Consider the following 20,271-nt stretch of genomic DNA (forward strand, 5'->3'; position numbering starts at 1 on the left):
CCCTGCCTTCTCTTTTTCTGTAGCCTGGTTGACACCAAGCCCTTCTCAGTTGTAACTGAGAGTGGGTATGGGCAAGGTTCATTTGCAGCTCATTTCCAAAGGGGCGTCACCAACACACGCCGCTCAAATGCCTCTGGGCGCATTGGATAGTCCTTCAACCAATCCAACCAACGATCCGGTTGACGTAGCAGCGACAGCGGCATCAACGGGTTGCTGCGCTTCGGTAGCCGTCATGTTGAATGTAAACAAAAAGCTGCTCGCTATCATCATTGTGTAAAGCCTGCCTCAACGGTTGTGATTGGTGCCTCGATTTGGAAAAATTGGAAATGGGCTCTCTGGGCCTGTATACTTTAGGAGTTCTGTTCTCCTCATCCTCCCTGCATCTTCCCCCAGTGGAGTTGTGTATTTTCTTGTCTAACAGTCTTGTAAGCATTCCAGTAAACAGTGATGGCTCATAGGTGAGTCGGAATTGTGATGCGGCCTCTGATGAGAGGCTCCAGTTAGGATAAGGAGGTTTATAATGGGCTTATGAGGAGGAGTAGAAGACAGAACAAACAGTCCAGAAGAAGGAGATGGGCACTTAAATTAGTATTGACAGTACAGCCTTTTAATAGAACAGCCTAAAATGCTAATGGCCTCGCTTTTATCTCATGTGTGGGATAACACAGTGTTCAAATGTATTTGATTAAATTTGTTAATATTGGGGATTTGGTCACCAGGTTTTGGCACCCTTAGAGAAAATGTATCTAATTGTATGGAATCAAAGCTTTTCCTCTTTGCTTCCTCTCTCATTTCACTTTTTACTTTCACTCAGCCGAGCTTGCTTCTCAGTACAAAGAGAGCAAAACAAACTGCCCCCTGAAAGTCACATATACCACAGCTTACATTGCTAATCCCTCTGCAGTCAAAAAGCTCATCACTGTGGAATGACACAGGGTCTCGGCTCGCAACACGTCACTGCTCTCTGTTACACAGACCAAACAGAAAAGGGTAAATGTGGAGCTATAAGGCTGAATGTTTTCTTTAATAGCATCTTAATGCTAGCTATCAAGCGACAGTGCAGTGAAAACAAGGAGAACAATGGGAGTCTGTTACAGCCTGGTTTGCTTCAACACATGTCTCTTGAAATTCACCCTGAGACTTTTAGTTCTAAAGCACGTTAGCTGCAGCTTGTGTGACTTTAAATACTAGTGTGGGTTATATCAGCTCCATAGCAAGTCTAATATGATCACTTTGGATTTTAAGTGATAGACAGGCAGATTTACCCCGTCATTAAACTAGCAGCACTCTTTTGAAGCAGAGGTGGAGAATAGGCACTTCTTATCATTCTCTCAAAGTAAAATAAATCCCAGGAGACCACACATAATTTTAGAGACGGTTTTCAAATCCACAGGTTTTTCCGTCTTATTAGATTTCAGGTCATATTAGAGCTCCCAGTTCCTTGCCTACAGCACAGGGATACAATTGTCAGTGTAGCCTTTTGCACTGCACAGAAACAGATGTGAGATTACGCTCAAGGTTGCTCATTTCACCATTTAAGGTGTAATGAAATACCTTGTTTACAGCACACACAGTCACTGTTTATGTCTTGAAATTGTCATTGTGGAATGTAAATAAAAACAGTCAAAGCTATTCTCTGATAATCACCAAAACAAAGAGAATTAATATGCTGAAATCCCAAATCATCCTGATCTTCTTCCTCTTCTCTTGCCCTTTATATTAATACTATATCAGCGTTGACAAGCATTACACAGACATTTCCTCCTACCGCAGTCGTGAAATTAGGATTTGAAATTCAATGGATTTTTGGGGGTAAAAATCTAAGAGAGCAAGATCACCTTGAGATGTCTTGATTTAAGATGTCGTGTGTCTGGTGTGCATTGCCATATTTCTCTCTCTGCCTCTTATTGGTAGAAGTGTTTGCAATACCTGGAGAACCTTGTTATCAAATATTAAAGATGTTATCCATCCCTCCAAGACTGCCAACTACAGCAGGAGACATGTCCCCCTCCATTCTTTACCATCTCTCACTTTTGTCTCTTCATTGTCTCCTTCCAAATATTAGAATCTTTTTCAGTCGTGCTTTTCTTCTGTCTTGCCTTACTTTTTCCCCACTCTGGGGATCAATAAAGGCTTATCTTGTCTTATGTTGATATTGTGCATATTATTTATCCCCTTTCACTTGTGTTGTAAGTGTGGTTGCTTGAAGGATAGGTTTTATTTTCTTTATACAATACTCACATGTTATGTCAAATGCACATTGATACATGCAAAAACCACTGCCTGGTAACCACACAGTAGTCTCGCTTTGCCAGAACTTCCTCCACCGCGGCGCTGCAGAGTAGGGTCTGGCGAGTCCACACAGCATTCTGGGATGGGAGAAAAATGTGCTCTGGTTTATTGCCATTTCTTTAAACCAATCACAATCGTCATGGGCGGTGCTAAGCGCTGTACGGATCAATGGCGCCTAAATAGCCTCGGGAAGGAACTTGTTTTAGTGGAACATGTGTACATTCAAAAGTTGTTTTAGTCGTGCAACAGAAAACTCAGATTGGACAGATAGTCTAGCTAGCTGTCTGGATTTACCCTGCTGAGATCTGAGGAGCAGTTAATCATAGTCATCATAAATTGACTGGAGTTTAAAATGCCAACACAAAGGAAGCCCGAGGTAATGGATATCCGGCCTAAATGAGTGAAATCCGGCAGAATTTCCTTTGGCAACGGAGCAATCCCGGAAGTGGATCGTCGAGGATATAGAGCCTTCAGAAAATCATTCCGCCTTGCCAAGAAATAGTCCAGCACATAACCCCTCATAAAAAAACACAACTTTGTGTTTACACAAAATAATGAACATGTATATTGTTTATTTAATCTGTACAAAAAAGTGTATAAAGGACAAGTTCAGGTTTTACGGGGGCGAGGCGCAGTGACTACCTGGAGTCTTGTCGTCACTGTAAGGTTGCTAAGCAATGTAGTTTGTATAAAGGAGATATATCGTGTTAATTAGAGGTGCTTTTACACAGTTTTGTTTGTTTTCTTAATCTTTAGGCTATGGTCCAGCCTGCACCTAGTCTTTATGCTAAGCTAGGCTAGGCTACCAGCTCTGAACTGAACGCATGACATGAGATTGGTATTGATCTTCTCATCTCGATTTCGATAGGCATACAGTATTTCCCAACATTTTGAATATCTTAAAGACAAAGAAACATTGTAAATGCACATATTTGATTGCCACATTCTGTACACATCTAGCCTGTCTCTTAAACCAGACTAGTCCATTTTATAATGTTTCCCATGAAGCCATCTTGTTTACTTATTAGACTCATTTATTTAAAAGAGGTAGGCACATCAAAGACTTGCAAATGAGAATCATAATGTTTCAGTTTTGGTTGACAATCTCTCCTGTTTCCCCCACTGCAGACTGCTGAGCCGAATCGAAATCGAAAAGGCTTTTGTGAAATACTGTGGAGAGCAAATTAAGATTCCTAAGTTTTAATACATATTTGCAGACACAGACAATCCTTAGGCATGTTCCACCTGAACAGATTTACTTCAGCATGTGACCTTTTGTCTGTGAATATTTAAGGAGTTATTTATCTGACTGTCTAATGGTGAGTGAAAGCCCTCTGTGTCTAACGGTGTCTCCTGACTGGAGTGGAAAAGTTAGAAGCTGGTTTATCGGGCCAGATAAATCATCTCGGGATTTGTATACATAACAATTGCTTCTAAAAGCCAATATTGCAGGGTAATGTAATATGTTCTCCTAATGTGCATTTTATATCAGTCATAAATCACTATGTGTCACACTTTTTGTTTTTTTCCCCTCAGAAGATGGTTCCTGCATTTTTTATATCTTTTGGAAATAAAGTGGCCATTCATTAGAATAAAGTACAAGCAAATAGAAAGTTTAATTGGGAAAGTGGCTTTCAATAAAAATCTGGGAAGGTTGTTTATTGAAACAAATGCTCAGAATGTCTCCCTCTTAATAACCTCCTATCCTAATGGCTAAGAAGACTGACGATTTACCAGTAATCAGTCTCTTATTGAGTGTTTTAGCTCAGCAGAGAGTAATAACACCTTCAATTAGACTTTCAAGACATGTTTTACTTCCTTGTATACCATTAAGAGCATAATCAGGGTTTCTGGCTAATTTCGATGTTAGTCTAATGGCATGGTGCTGCTGTGTGCTTACACAGCTAATTCAGGTCAACATATTGAAGGATATTGTGCCCTAAATGCTGTAAGTATTGTACATTCGGCTGGTGCACAATAAGAGGGAAGAGAAAAAGATGGACACCGAAAGAAATAAAGACAGACAATGAAAAATTTTAAGATAGAAAGAATGAAATGAGAGAAGAGGCTTTTTAAAGAAAATAGACCACTTGCAATAGGGGAAAAGAAATGATGAAATGATGAAAACAGGAAATGGTAATATCCCTTTTTCAAAGCGGTGGCTTCTTCCAGCTCAGGTTCCAGCGGTGTCAGGGAACAAACAGGAAAATGGACTCTGGCAGAAGGAGATTAGCCTGAGTGTTCCACCCTGAGCCGGAGGAGTGAAGCCATCTATTCGCAGAGCAGGGTCACTCTCCAACACTGAGTCCCAGCAGCCAGGACCTTTCCTCCTGCTTTCCCTCTCACCTCTCCTTCTGTCAACCTTCTAGTCTCCCCTTTCTTCTCTCTGCACGCCTGGCTCTCTGCCTCTCATTCTGTCAGGAATCTATTAGCTGACCCCAATCTCCTCACATCCCATCATGTCGGTGCAGGTGCCCACTAAGCTTTGTGCATGGCCAGGGTTGTTGACACACCAATTGTTGCTGTAATCAGATGTCTTTCTTTCCTTTCCTTGTCTAGAGAGGTGGACTATCTCTGTCCTGCTGACTGTGGAGGGCTGGGATTTGGGCCAGAGGTCCCGGAGATGTTGTTGTGACTCTTAAAAGCGGTGTACAAACACAAGCAGTTTGTTGTGGTGAAGATAATCTGGGTGTCTTATTGGTCCTGGTATCAAACTTTGATACTTTTTGCCCAAAATGTGTCTTCAGCAACATGTAAAAACTTGTTTTATACCAAAAGTTGGCATGTGATACTGATACTGTCATACATGTCATGTTGCTGTACAACACAGAAAACCATTGGTTGGAAAGTTCTCTAAATTGTCTTGATGTAATTTAGTAATATGATGATGCATTTAAAAAGGTTGACTTACTTTGTGGAAAAAAAGGTTTTGTAAAAAATCCTTTTCATTTTCCACAAAGTGAGGTATCAAAAACATATCCTGACAAAGAATCGTACCTCAAGGTCCACTTTTAAGCTTTTTCCTGAGCTTTTAACCACATCTTTCAGTTTTACTCAGTGGATAGAGTCTGCTGTGAACGACCACATTTTTGGACAAGCTAATAAGTGGACCCTAAAGTAATACTTAGCTCTCAGAGTGATCATTTGTATATTAATTACTCACCCCGTGTTACCTTGAATTCTTGATAAATTCTTTACCGTGGAGGCATGCGTGGAAAACAAATGTTTCTACCAGAACTCAAGGTAACACATGGTGAGTAATTGATATACAAATGATAATTTTGAGGGTTTAGTATTTCTTTAAGATTTTTTTGTTGTAGTTTGAACTTTCATGTTCAAAGAAAAAAGTCTTGTTTTTGTATCGGCACTGAAACTGAAGTATCATATTGGCACAAATATACAGTAGAACATTTTCAAATACCCAGTTTTATCTTTATACAATGCAGAAAATGTAAGAAGGCACTCTAATCTGTCTTGATGTAATTTAGTTATGTGATTGCTGCATTTGAGAATACTTTTTAGCTCAAGGTCCACATTTGATCTTTTTCCTGAGTTTTTAACCACATCTCAAGGTTTTCCTCAGTGAAAGATTTAAAAAATTAAAAAAAAAAAAATAATCTTTGAACAAGCTGATTGGATCCTAAGATTTTTCTTTGTCAAACTACTGTCTACAACGTCAAGAATTAACTGTCATGTTCATAGAAACAAGTATTGTTTGTGAAGTAAACAAAAACACACAAGAAAGTCCCCGGTGAAGCTGCTATAACTTGATTGAGTGATCTGACTTTGAGAAGAATTATCTCCAATCTTGTCTAACCCTTTACAGCTATGCTAGCGTGTAAACACAGACATCCGACACACACATTCAAAGTTGCTAGGAGGATTTAACATAGTTTAGGTATGGTTGGTGTGTGTGTGGCGGCCTCAGTCAAAATCAAGACCCAGTGATAGGAACCATGTTGTAATCATTTGGTTAGAGGATTATGAGAAACAATAACTCAAAGCTGGCCTTCGATCAAACCTGTGGATGGAAGACTGTCCTTGGTGCTGTGAAAACAAACATCACCCCTGTGGCTCATAACTCTCTCACTATTACTGAGGATGGTGATTTGATATTGATTAGGTTTCATGAGAGCCTGCTGCTCATCCAGCTTATTGTTCCATAGGACAAAATGGAGCTTTTTCCTCCCCTGAGTCTCGTGGCCCTGTGCAAGCTGTATTATCTGCTGTTATGGCTTTACAGCAGCCTGCACCCTGAATGTAGAATGGCGCTCATGACTCAGGCGACACATTGTGTGCTTCCTGATAAAGCTATTATGTCTCTTGGCCCTGCGGACTGAGGCTAAACTTATCCGTCTCTTTCTTTTATTTCTCTCATTGTCTCACATTTTGTTTTGGGTCAGCAGATGTGCAACCATGTGGTGATGGGCTTGTTTGTAATTAATGCATCTGTCAAGATGACAAGAGCAATAGAATTCACACAGCCTTCAGTGTTCTTTAGAAAATTGCTCGTACACTTCCGCTTTGAGAGCATTAGGTTAGTCAAAAGTGTATGCTTTTAGCAGTTCTAGTTATGAATTAAATCTGTTCATCACCTATTCATATTGTCTTCACTTTTGCAGGTGCTGATTGAGGCAACAGTTTCCAGAGAGCGGCGAGGCTACATTGCCATAGATGACATCATGGTGCTCAACTACCCCTGCTGTAAGTGCCACTTCTGACAATGAATTGCAATTACAGAAGGAGCAGGAGGGGGAAAAAAGTTTAGTGGTTTTGGGAGAAACCTGTATTTCAAAGCAGCATGAAAGCTAAATAGGATGAGGGGAAGAGTAATGGCTGATCGACCTTTCATATTCATACTGCAGGTTTTCCTGAGGTGTCCTGCGCCAACAGCAGTGCTATTAAAACATTGTGACACTCAAATGCCAAAACTGCCATTCCTGCCTCCAGCCTCGTTTGACAGCCAAATGTATTTGTTAATCAGTGAAATCTCAAATGATCTCTCTGAAGACTTCTGCACTTTGATGTTCTCTGGCGTGACTGGAAGTGCGGTGTAGCTTTTGCCATAAGTCACTGTGCACAAGAGGGGTTTTTCCCATCAAGCACTACATTTTTAAAGCTTTATAAGAAATAAGAATATTCAGGATGTTTTTTTTTGTAACTGCAGCAAGCACTTTTTGTGTCAGTGAGGGTAGCGGTTCAGTGTGTTGTTAGCCCCTGAGGGACTTGTGTAAAACATATTAAGTCCCCTGAGCTTAATACGTCAAAGTCTCTCAGTGTCACAGTTGTGTACAGCCCACTGCCGAACATGAGGGCTCATAGCAAATTGAACACCCATGGTCCACGCTGCTTTTAAGTGACATATATAACTGACACACAGGTTGATGGATAATTAACTTTCACAGGGATTCAGCGTTATCTCCCTGTTAATATTTATATATCCCCTGCTGGTATCACAATAGCGTTTGGAGACTTTTCAGGGATGTCATGTCACAGAGGATACCATCAGTGATTTTATTAAACAAACACCAGATTGGTTCGTACCCATACTGTATGCGTACCACCCAGTCAGTCACCCTGTTTCTCCCGGAGACAGCAGATGGCATCTTCTGAATGCTCCCACTGTGGCCATTAAATAATTAAGACTCTCATCAAGACCTGAGCATGCCTTATGATGTGGCACATGGCCAGCCTGCATTACTTGGCAGCGACTGACTCACGAGTGAAAAACCGAAGGAAAGTGTCACATAGTAAATAAAAAATACAATTAAATAAAAAAATAAATAAAAGTTCAACAAGTTCCTTTTTGTGAATTCTGGATAAAGCATGGTTGACAATTGGTTCTTTTTTTCCCTCCTGAGTCTTAAACTTTGACTCTGAAACCAGTGTTGCACTTCAATGAAATACTTATCGTGCTAAAGAGTCCTGAGGATAAGATCTGACACATTTAGCTGCATAACACCGCAGTTCTTGCCAACTGTAGGGTCTGTTTTTTCCCCATTCACGCTCATTTTGGTGTTTGTTTATGTTTGGCTCTCAGGCATGAATTATGAATTAACCTTAGGAGGTAGAGTCACCCAAAGGAAACATGGCCACCTGTGGGGTACAGATGCGAGCACGCTCCCTTTACTACTTACTGTACACAAACAAGATCAACAAATTGCCCCCTCTCTGCTACATAGGAAAACAATGTGGTGTAAAACCAAGCAGGAGATGTGTGAGACCCAAACATTTGCTTCTCCCCGATGCTTCAGCTTCACTGTTGCTCTGCCATCTCTTCCTGTCAATCATCCAGAGTGACATGCCAACTTGTCCTACCCCAGTTTTCAGAGATGGCAGGCAGCGCTGCTGATGTTTACCCAGTGATTTGGCTCTCCAGGGGTCTGGCTCTCATTGCACTATTGTTAATCACGGAGTTGGGTGAGAAGGCTACTCCCACACACGGACTCATATGCAGCTTGCATGGCAAACTGCAACATTATTTGTTTAAATGTGGAGGACTGATGCTTACTCTGTGGCTTTTCTTCTGTAGATTGACTTCCACATTCTGCTGTATATATTGCCTCTAATGTGAAGTTACATGGTAATAGACACTGAGCGACCCTGTAAAAGCACATATTTATACACTAATACACATTGTCTTATTAAAACATTATGTATATTTTAACACTTTTTTTAATTCCAATCTTAAATGTTATTTTATTGTTGATGGGCAGTACACAAGGTTCTGATGTGCTATGGAGAATCTGTGGAAAACAATTATGCAACATATTCTATCCACTGTCAACACACACATTTTTTTACTATTCTGTTTTTGTGGGGGTTTTTTTTCATTCCTGTAGATTCAATTACAAGTTTGTTTCTGCAAACTGCTATGAGCAATCAAAGAAATACATAATAAGTTAAAGGATAAAGCCATTATAATATTCATCAATACAATCCAAGCACAAATGAAGTACAGTGAATTGATTACACAATTTGTATAGAAAGGCAGTACACATTTAGTGCTGCTTCAAACGTTCAACTGAGAAAATCTGTTACTGCTTTTTCTTTTTGGTGCATGTTTGCGATGTTAATGTATTTGAAAAAAAAAAAAAAAATGGTATCTTGTGGACTGACATTGTGAATAAGGTAATGTAGTCTTTTGATCTCACTGTGCTTCTCTCTCTGTCTGTCTCTTTAGATAAGGCGCCGCACTTCTCCAGGCTAGGAGATGAGGAGGTCAATGCTGGGCAAAATGCTACTTTCCAGTGTGTTGCTGCTGGAAGAGCTTCCGAGGCTGAGAAGTTCCTGCTGGAGGTCAGTGGTTTAATGGTGGCGTTTATAGGAGTTTGTTGTGTTTCTACCTCCAACACAGTCAACAGTACAAAGGGAAAACTAGGTTTGTACTTTTCACACTTGATATGTATTTATATTTTAGAGATACTTCAGGTCAGGACAGATTACATTGACATGGACAGATTGTGAGACATGGGCCCCTGAGCACAGACATGTAAAAGGCCCCTCGCCCCTCCTACAAAGCAGCAAAACACCCAGACTGAAAGAGACACCAAACAACAGTGTCTTTGTGGTTGTTTGGTGTCTTCTTCTTGTCATTGTGTTCCCTTTGTTGTCGTTTAGAGTGTCTTTGTGGTTGTTTTGCATGTCTTTGTAGTTGTTTTGTGTCTCACTGTAGTTTGTTTGCAACTCTTTGTGGTCGTCTTGTGTATCTTTGTGGTCGTTGTGCTTATCCTTGTAGTTTTTTTGCATCTCTTTGTAGTCCCTTTGCATTTTATTGTAGTTGTTTTGTGTCTCTTTGTAGTTGTTTTGCATTTCTCTGTAGTTATGTTGCGTGTCTTTGTTGTCCTTAGGCATCTCTTTGTAGTTGTTCTGTGTCTGTGGTCATTTTGTGTCTTTTTGTAGTCGTTTTGGTTCTTTGTGTCTCTTTGTAGATGTTTGATTACTGATAGTTACTAAATCGCCGTAACCAAACTCTCTGCATACACAATGGAATTTTTAACTGGAGCGTGTTACCTTAAATAACCATTTTTTTTCTCTGTTATTGAATCATGTTTCTGAGATGTGCTTGTGCTTAAAAAGCCTCCTCACTTCACTGCCTTTGAAAAGTTACACATTACAGGATCATAGTGTTCTCTGCTTTCTCCACTGCCTCCTGTTTTTATTCAAATCATGTGCTGTTAGATATCTGTCTTCTCATCTAGAATGGCTTGCTCTGTGAAGGTCGGACGGGCCATGCAGTCCTTACCTCTGGTGCGAATAACTCTGTGCTCTTAAAATCCTCCTTTTTATGCAGCCCTGATTAAAGGACCAAACGTCATTGTGCTGTAGGGCTCCATTTATTTCCATCTCATGCTGCACAGCCACACATTCATAGCTTTTGCCAACATCTTACCACCCACTACAGCTACTGTTAATCATGGTTGACCTCAGGCAAACCTACTGTATTGTTTGAAACTGGGAGGTGTGTGATTAATGTAATTGAAGCGTCCTCATTGCCACCTCTCTGAACGCTTTATCAAACAAGCCATTTGGTCACAACACAAGGATGAAGATAAATGCTTTGGGTAATTAGCTGGCATAACCATACAGGCGCCTGCTGTAATGAGATCTCCAGGCCACTGGAATGCTCCTTCCCTGTCTGTCCTCTGTCTTTTACTGTCCTCTTCACCGGTCTTCTGTCTGCTCTGTCTGCGTCACACATGTCTGTCTGAACTCGCATCACTGTTGTTTTCTGTTGTTGTGCCCTTTTGTGTTCATTTTGTCTGCCATACCAGCTGCAGCACAGTCTTGGCTGCACACGGCTGCCAGATTAACAGATCGTTTTGTCGTTTCCTCGCCAATTAGCTACAGTCAGATTGTTTATGTAACATAAAGTGATGTCATGCTTATTTGATTTCCCCTGCCTCCTTTTTGTAATCCACAGGTTAAGTTTATGATTGAGATTTTTTTTCTTTCCTTGCGGTCACAAGATTAATTGCCCGCTTAACCCTAATTAGCATGTTGTGTTTGTTTGTGAAGGCTCGGCCTGAGGTTTGTGTGGTCTGTGGCTTTTTGAAGGCCCAAATTAGAAGCACAACAGAAGCCAAATGGCCTAGCATAACCCAGAGCTATCCTTGTTAATCCCAGCATGCTCACATGCTTTGGATTCTGTTAAAACTGGCAGATCAAAAGGATAAGTATCAAAATTCCTGTCCACCATTTTACACAAAGAGAATGGCCTGAAAACACGAGAAATAATTTCAGATTCAATGTGTTTTGTTGAGGCTGCGTTGACTTGACGGATGCTAGTGGTTTTAGTGATGTGGAACAATGTGAAAAATGCCTCTCACGGTGAAATAGCAAGGTGTATCATACAACATTCATTTAAATCACACTATTTTTTTTTTCTCATTTTTTTCTATCACAATTTCCCCCTGTTTCCCACTTTATACCCCAATCACTTTTGTTTGTGTTCTGTTGCTGCTTTGAGACTCTGTGCTTTATGCCAAAACCAGCAGTTGTCTCACAGCCATATCTATAGTTTCTTTCTTTTTTTTAAATACCAAAAAAGAGTCTACATGCAGTTATTCATCAGTTAGCCTATTTACTTAACTGATTAAACCAAAGCCCATCTGTCTCCCAATTCTAACTGCAGAGCAGTTCAATGTTTTGGTTCAATAACATTGCACACTGAGGACAACTGAGGTTGTAGATGGGCTCCATTAAGGGACAACACTCATGACACATAATACCCCCATAATCGCTATTATTTTAACAAGATTTCATTTGTCTTTATTAAAGCATGTCTGATTGTCATATTGCGTGATTAAATCAGAGAGATGGTCCTGCTATTCTAATCAAATTGAACACAATTGGACAATCCTCTTTTTTACTCACTCAGCTTTAATAATAACTGACCCAGATAGCAATAATCTAAGTGTGTTTTGTTGCATTATTAGCATAGTGTCCCAGGATTTCACTGAGCAATAACGGCATACAAGGTCTAGTTAACAGGTAATAGTTAATAGGTAATGAGTGTTTGTGAGTGTATGTATGTTAATGGGGGAGGTTGGATGGTGGTGTACCTGGCTGTTTTTTTAATTAAAAAAAATCTTCAATACATCCAACATACAAAATGACTACTTTAAATAACGTTAATATATCTAATATATATATATATATATATACATATGTATGTATATATATATATATATATATATATATATATATATATATATATATATATATAGGTGCAGTATAAAAACAACGAAGGAATGAAAGAAATAAGGAAAAAGAACACACTTGCGCCTTGGATCAATACAATTCAACTGACTACATAGAGATATTCACCATAACACACTTACTCATACAAATATTTTGGGGACTAGTCTAGAAAAAAAGGCGATAGGGAGGCGAGTATACTGTATATTGAGTTGCATCATGGGAAGTGTAGCATCCAGGGTTTGGGAGCTTGACTCATACTGGGGACTACAATAACAGTAAAGATATCTTGATCTCTGCTGCTTCTTTTTCTAACTGTGTGCAGCTGTTGCACACAAGATACACCATATGAGATGACATGTACCTGTGTGTGTGTGTGTGTGTGTGTGTGTGTGTGTGTGTGTGTGTGTGTGTGAGAAAGGGGCATGATGACCCATATGTGTTTTCTCTGACCCTGTCCTTTCCTGCTTTTCAGAGACACAATGGGGACATTTTAACAACTGCGTCAGTCAAGCACTTGAGTCACCGGCGCTTTGTGGTGTCCTTCCAGCTAGACAGTGTTCAGCGAACGGATCAAGACCTTTACCGCTGTGTCACTCAGTCCCCCAGGGGCTCTGGGGTGTCAAACTTTGCTGAACTCGTCGTCAAAGGTAAACACTGTCTCTTCTTTCATTTCTTATTGTTCTCTTTTTGGTCTTTCTCCCCACCCCTTTTGTTTCTTTCATCCCAACCATCAGTCTTCCTGCGGTTTTTATCATAACAAGATTTCCTGTTCTTCTTGGTCACAGTAGATTATTGCTTGTGATTCAAAGGAGAATTAAAAATGAAATTGATCATAACACAGTAATAGCCACTAGTGTGAACACATTTCAAATTACCCGTAGGACATCCGTTGTGCATGGTTGTGTTAATCACAGACACCTTTTTCAAACTGATTTCCATAAAACCCTCAAAACCCAAATTGCACGGTCCTCGACACACATGAAGGCTCTTTGGATGGCAAATGCAATCTCCCTGACATGTGTTTTTTCCTGAGCTGCAGTTGTCAAATGGGCTGCCGTTCTCAGCTCCTCAGCTCGCTGTCAAAGCGCTGTTCACTTGATTTGGACTCCTGCAGCCCCTGTCATATCATGTACCACAGATGGTGACCTCACTCCCATTACTCACTCCAACCCCACAGCCTGACACCACTTTGACAGCATAGTAATGACATGGCTGTGGGGTGGTTTGATGGCATAACAAACTTCAGCCCTCAGCAAAGGGAGGATGAGAAGGGTAAATAAGGATTGCCAATCTCCTTGTCCTCTACTGTATGCTCCTGCTGATATTACGCTTTTTAAATGACTGATCTAAGGGCAGAAGAGAGTTATAGCGAGTGCAAAACACACTCTATTGATGGCATTATCGGTCTCTATGTAGGTCTGTTGATCAATTGGTTGGTCTGCCCATCACTTTGGTTCAGACTGAAAAATCTCAACAACTGTCAGATGGATTGCCATTTAATTTTGTACAGACATGCAAGGTCCCTAGAGGATCCCTTGACTTTCCTCTAATGCCACTAGCTGGTTGACATTTGTGGTTGTTTGTAAAATGTCTCAACAGCTATTGGATGGATTGCCATGAAATCTGGTACAAACATTCATGTTCCCCATTGGGTTGAACTGCAATGACTTTGGTGATTAGGTCAGAATTGCTGTTTGTCCAATACTTTGGTTAATGACCAAATCCTGAAAAACCAAAGATGTTCCCAAGAGCCTCAGCTGTACTTTGTGTTTAGTGCTAATTAGCAAATGTTAGCATGCTAAATCGCTAAATTAAGATGGTGAACAATGGTAAACATTATTCCTGCTTAGCATCAGCAAGTGACCACTGTCATTGTGGTCATGTTAGCATGCTGATGTTAGCATTTTGCTTAAAGCAGCGCTGTGTCAGCCTCACAGAGCTGATAGCAAGGCCAAAGACTATTAGTTTTGTTTAGTTAAAACATGAAGTAAATCCCTTTGATTGATATAGAAGCATGGCTTCATTTTAGTGTTTTGATACAGGCTGGTTGCCACAGTACAAAATGGAGCCCCTTTTGCCAAAATGTTACTAAACCCTGTCAACATGCAGCTTCCAGTAAATGAGGAGTCAGTGAAAGCGCTCATAGAACGCCATGAAATCACATTTTATGTGCTAACACTCTCCGCAAATAGGCGTTATTGTTGTTTCCTTGCTTTTTTTGTAATCAGGACAAAGACGTTATTTTTGGTACCGCTCATTCTGCGCCATGAGTAGATGTGATGGCCAGCTGTGAGTCGTGTTCAAGTCAACTGCCTGTAACCCTGTGATCTATTTCAGAGGAGCTGAGGCCGAGAACAAGACTTTCCTCAATTCCTTTCCCCCAACTGCCCGGCTAAAAAGAGCCTAATTATCCCCTTAATGAGTTGGAACCACTAATTTCAAGACCGTAGATTGCATGCAGGAAGCATGATGAAGCTCTCTTATTGCCCAATAGAGGACAGCAGCATGTCCACATAGTTAATAAAACATTTGCACATTTGAAGATGTGTTTTCAGGGATTTACCTTGTTAAAACATACATCTCAGTGCATATAAATTCCTAATTAAACGGGAAGATGTTTAGTTTGAGCATATCTCTGTATACAGATGGAAACAATGAAAAAGACAATAATGTAGTGTAAAAAAATAAAAAATAAAACTAGAGCTGTGAACTTAAAAGTACTTGAAAGACATGAGTGAGTTGTTTAAAATTTAGCCCCATTGGCTGCTTGGCCTAAGGCCTAAATGTGGCCTTTCATTGTGGATGCAGTCTTTGACAGCCCAACGATTATCTGCTGCAGGCTAAGTCAAAGTAAAGGGAAGCAGTGCAGAGTGGAGGTGAGGTGCTGGTAATGTTGAAAGCTCAGAGAAAGGGGGCCATAAAAGATAGAGGCGCCTCTGCAGGAATGAGGGATTAGTCACAGCCACAGATATAACTCTGATCTTTTCTCATGCTTTGTCCTAATTTCTTTTGCATTCCCTTCCCTCCCTTACACTGTTGCCCGTGTAATTGTTCAGTGGCTTGGATCTGCCAGTAAGTGACATTTGACCGGTGGGCTCTGGAATTAATCCTCGGTTTGGCAATCTTTACCGACAGTGTTGCAGAGTCTCCTCTTTCATCATGGTTACCAGCTGGAAGGACAGAACACTCAGTTAGAGTAAAAAAAAGATGTACAGCACTTAATCCTTCAGGTACAAAGATCATACACATTCAATGCGCTGCATGCACAGCTGTTTTATCACTCACTACTTTGCTAAAATGTGTGCGAAACTCTGAATGCCTTGTTGATAGGTACGACTAATCTGCTATTTAAACACAGTTTGACCTGCTCACATCCTGCAGTCTCATTTAAGACTCAGTGGGCTTTAAGATAGTGAGAAATCTGTTTGCATAAAACTGATTAATAAAAATGACAAACAAAACTTTACCTCCCTAGACTGTGCAGCAGTGCTGTGGGCCCGCCAACAAATGCTTTTACCAACACAAACTTGTGTTTGAACAGGAAAACGACTGCTTTTCATTTCCTCCGACAGTACCTCCATCCCCCATTGCACCACCCCAGCTGCTGCGCGCCGGCTCCACTTACCTAATCATCCAGCTCAACACCAACTCTATCCTGGGAGATGGCCCCATTATCAGGAAGGAGATTGAGTACCGCGCCAGCCAGTCTCCGTGGTCAGAGGTGCACGGAGTCAACATGGTCACCTATAAGCTGTGGCACCTGGATCCAGACACAGAGTACCACATCAGTGTGCTGCTGACTCGGCCCGGAGAGGGAGGAACTGGACCACCTGGACCGCCTCTTGTGAGCAGGACTAAGTGTGCAGGTGAGCTTCTAACACACTGTGCAACTGGACAGGGTGTGATCGCCTAATACAGTGGTTCCTAACCTTTTTGGCTTTGACCCCTTAAAATAAAGCATTTACTTGAGATCCCTTATGACAAGTTATGGTATGCATGTACACTGTGACTATAGAGTGGTTTTTAACTTAGGTTGTTTAATTTCAAGGGTTTTTAGCCTTTTAGAGCGTAAAGTATTATTTCACAAGAAATCATTTATTTTTTTCATTCTTATCCGTCTGATCATCTTGTGAACTGTCAGGTTGGGAACCGCTAACCTAATGTATTACAGTGTTGTACTTATAATAATAATAACAATAATAATAATAATAATAATAACTTTATTTATATAGCACCTTTAAAAACAGAGTTTACAAAGTGCTATGACAGACAAGCAAGGCGAAAGAGTTCAATAAAATAATCTGTCTGTATACACGACGTTCCACTTCCGGGATTGCTCCGGTGCCACCAGAAATTCCACCTGATGTCCCTCATTTAGGTTAGATGTCCGTTGCTTTGGGCTTTCTTTGTGTTGGCATTCTAAACTCCAGTCGATTTATGAGGACTATGGTTAACTGCTCCTCAGACCTCTGCAGAGTAAATCCAGACAGCTAGCTAGACTATCTGTCCAATCTGAGTTTTCTGTTGCAAGACTAAAACAACCTTTGAATGTACACATGTTCCACCAAAACAAGTTCCTTCCCGAGGCTATTTTGCAGTGGCGCCGTGGTCTGTACGACGCTTAGCGCCGCCCAAGACGATTGTGATTGGTTAAAAGAAAAGCATGTTTTTCTCCCCTCCTATGCTGTGTGGACTCGCCACACCTTCCTCCGCAGCGCTGTGGAGGAAGGTGTGGCAATGCGATAAAATAACAAACAGCTAAACAGTGGGGGCCATACATTTGCAAGACAAAACTTGGTAAATAAAAACAAGAAGCAAAAGACACAAAACAAAGTAATGAGAAGACAAAATAAGCATATACATATAGAATTAAGATCAATAGCAATAAAAGATACAGATCAAAAGAAACTTCAAATTTAAAATTAAAAGCATCATTGGATTGCAGGCCATGTTAGTTAATAGAGCTCAGAGTGTAAGTTCAGGAGAGTGCAACACAACCATAACCATCACCATCAACTACACGCTCCTTTATATAACACATCAGTGTATTTTACTCCAAACATGAAAGTACTGTTGCTACTGTACACTGCTATTCGCTGGCCACAGTAGCTGCTTCTGCATTGCAAGCTGAAAACTCACCACCCACCACCAAGCCTTCTCCCGTATGTTATTTATTTTGAGCTGAATTATGGAGTTTTGTTTAACTTATCACTTACATCTTTTCTATGGAAGGAATGTAGTATGTTGTCATGTTTGCAGAGAAAACAGCAACAGTTTATTCACTCTATTACCATTTGGGGTTTTGTGTTTGTCTCACCAAATATGAGATTTTTTTATTTGTTATCGGGTAGAGACAATCCTCTGAAAGCACCCATTATACAGTGTGTAGTGCTTAGGGGAATTACAGTGTGCACTATTTAGGTGACGCCGTCCCCAGAGCCCTGGATAAGGGAATTCAGTGTGTTGAACACCTGGCTGTTCAGTAGAAACCACAAGCATGAAGCAGCAGGGTCTTCAATGCAACCTCTACCAGGACACTGCTCTGTGATTTTCTAAATTGCACAGGTTTATACATTTAAACTAGGTTAAAATAATACAGATAAATATGTCTTCTTTGGACTTAATTAATTAATTCCATGAAAGATCCACAGCTCAAAGTAGCAATGCCCAACAGCCATACAGCGAAACTTCTGAGAGTCTTACATTATGCAGCTCCATCTGTCACAATAATCTGCTAAAATTCAATCAGAGAGGAGCTGATAGACAAGTTCAAACTCAGTCGCTGAATATACTTATCTCTTAAGAAAAGGCGCATTTGCTATCACTGGCATTCTCTGAACTCTGGAGCTGAGGAGACTTAGAGGGAGACTTTTTTGCTGCCATCACGGCAATATTGGTTTGACGGTTATTTAAAAGATAACAGCTGGCTGTCTACAGTTGCTAGCCTAAAGCAGGCTTCTTTGGTATCTACTGAAGAGGATAGAAATTGACTTTGGCACATACAATAAATGCACAAGAATTTGGAGGTGACAGTGGTGGAGACATATCAATCACAGTACACTCAGATACACACTGTAAATGGTTTTAAAATAAACAATGAGTTAGACACAGTACTATGGACAATGTAATATCCGTATGACTTCACATATTCATAAATGATTGGTAGAGCTGCAACTACGGATTATTTTCATTAATCTGCAGGTTATTTTCTACATTAATCGATTAATATTGTGTCTATAAATGTCAGAGAGTAGTGAAAACGATCAATTCCAAGAGCCAATTTCTTTAAATTTCTTGTTTTATGCAAACAACAGTCCAAAGCTAGAAGATATTCAACTTTCTGTCATATATGACAAAAAAACCAACAACAAAACCCTAACAAAAGCATCACTTCCACTTAAATTACAGTAGAAGCTAACATATCAGGCTTTTTTTTAATTCATTCAACATTTTGTACTCCCTGCTTACATCTGTGCACCCATGTCATCTGTCACTGTGCAGACACAGAACACCCAGGGAAATTAGCGGGATGCCAGCAAGCCACACCCATGCTTACTTTTGAATATATGTACGCATTTATAGCACAAAGAGTACTGTGTTGATGCAGATGCACGCACAGATGCAGGCAGTAATTACCGCTGCCTGCATCTGCAATGTGTGCGCAGCGCCCCCATCACAAGAAATGGAGAGCTTTGTGTTACCCAAAGGCAGTCTGTGGATTGTGTCTTCCATGGTCATCACTCTTTTCTATGCCCAACGGTCTCTTCCTGCCACACACCATCCCTCACATATCTCCCTACACTGCCTCAGTAGAGCCTCCCTGGCCCCCTCTCCAATGACATATTAAAGCTACTCTCCTCTTTCAACAGCCGAAGACACCCCCCATTCATCAGGGCACCATGAGTGAGCTCACAGCCCTCCCTTCCCCATCCCTGCACGACCCAACCCATCTCAAGAGACACAGAAAATTCATATTAAAAAAAAGTAGAAAAAGCCAATAGCAAGAGAGGGAAGAGTGGAGGGAAGGCTGCGGTGTGGGAGTGTGTGTATGGGAGAGGGTAGTTTTTCAAAGTGAAAGAGTGAAACAGTAAAGATGAAGAGAGTGAATGTACGAGAGGTGAAGCGAGAAAGCATTCACGGCGTACGGAAATTGCTTTCACAGTTGCTGGTATCGGTGTTTGTGAAAGTCACTAAACTCAGCCTTTAATGATGTATTTACATTTCAACCACTGTGACATTAGCTTGTTCAACCATGTGTGGGATAAGTAATACTGCTGGGTTTGCTGAGCTGTTAAACAGGGCATTTAGATGCAGGACTTGTTCAATACAGAGGAAGTATAGGTTAAATTAATTTTGCCAGTCGTGTAGTTTTTCCTTCGGTAGCTGCAAAGCTGTGAGTGACTGATGGTTGAATTTGTTTTATAATGCAGCTACATCTGATTGACTCCTGCGTGGCTCTATCAGTGTTCACAGTTCTCACCTGGGCATATAGCTGTGTTACACACTTTACAGTAAGCTGCAGCCCTGTAAACCTCCTCCACCTGGTGTATCTCACCTTCCTGATCCTGCAGGAGACTCTAATCACCACCTGGTTCCAAGAGCTCCCCCTGACCCAAGCTCCAAACCATCTGGTCCACGCTATCCCTACTGACCCCACATTCCACCGCTGAATCCTGATCGTCCCCCCCTTGCTGTTGGCCTGATTAGGTTTAAGCAGGAGAAAATAGATGGTGGGGGTGCTGCAGTGATTTCTGGGAGGAGGTAAGTATCCAGTGA

General features: G+C 40.9%; 1 protein-coding gene across 4 annotated transcripts in view; it reads left to right on the forward strand.

Moving 5' to 3' along the window:
* Window positions 1-20,271, forward strand: part of ptprub (protein tyrosine phosphatase receptor type Ub) — a 166,368-nt gene that overhangs the window by 93,539 nt on the left and 52,558 nt on the right. For all 4 annotated transcript variants that reach the window (XM_031298758.2, XM_031298759.2, XM_031298760.2 and 1 more), the window contains exons 4-7: window positions 6,915-6,996; window positions 9,476-9,591; window positions 12,968-13,142; window positions 16,068-16,361. In XM_031298758.2, the coding sequence (XP_031154618.1) occupies window positions 6,915-6,996; window positions 9,476-9,591; window positions 12,968-13,142; window positions 16,068-16,361 (667 nt within the window). The remainder of the gene's footprint in view (window positions 1-6,914; window positions 6,997-9,475; window positions 9,592-12,967; window positions 13,143-16,067; window positions 16,362-20,271) is intronic.

This window comes from Sander lucioperca, chromosome 10, assembly GCF_008315115.2.
Source record: "Sander lucioperca isolate FBNREF2018 chromosome 10, SLUC_FBN_1.2, whole genome shotgun sequence".
In the NCBI taxonomy this organism is placed as follows: domain Eukaryota; kingdom Metazoa; phylum Chordata; class Actinopteri; order Perciformes; family Percidae; genus Sander; species Sander lucioperca.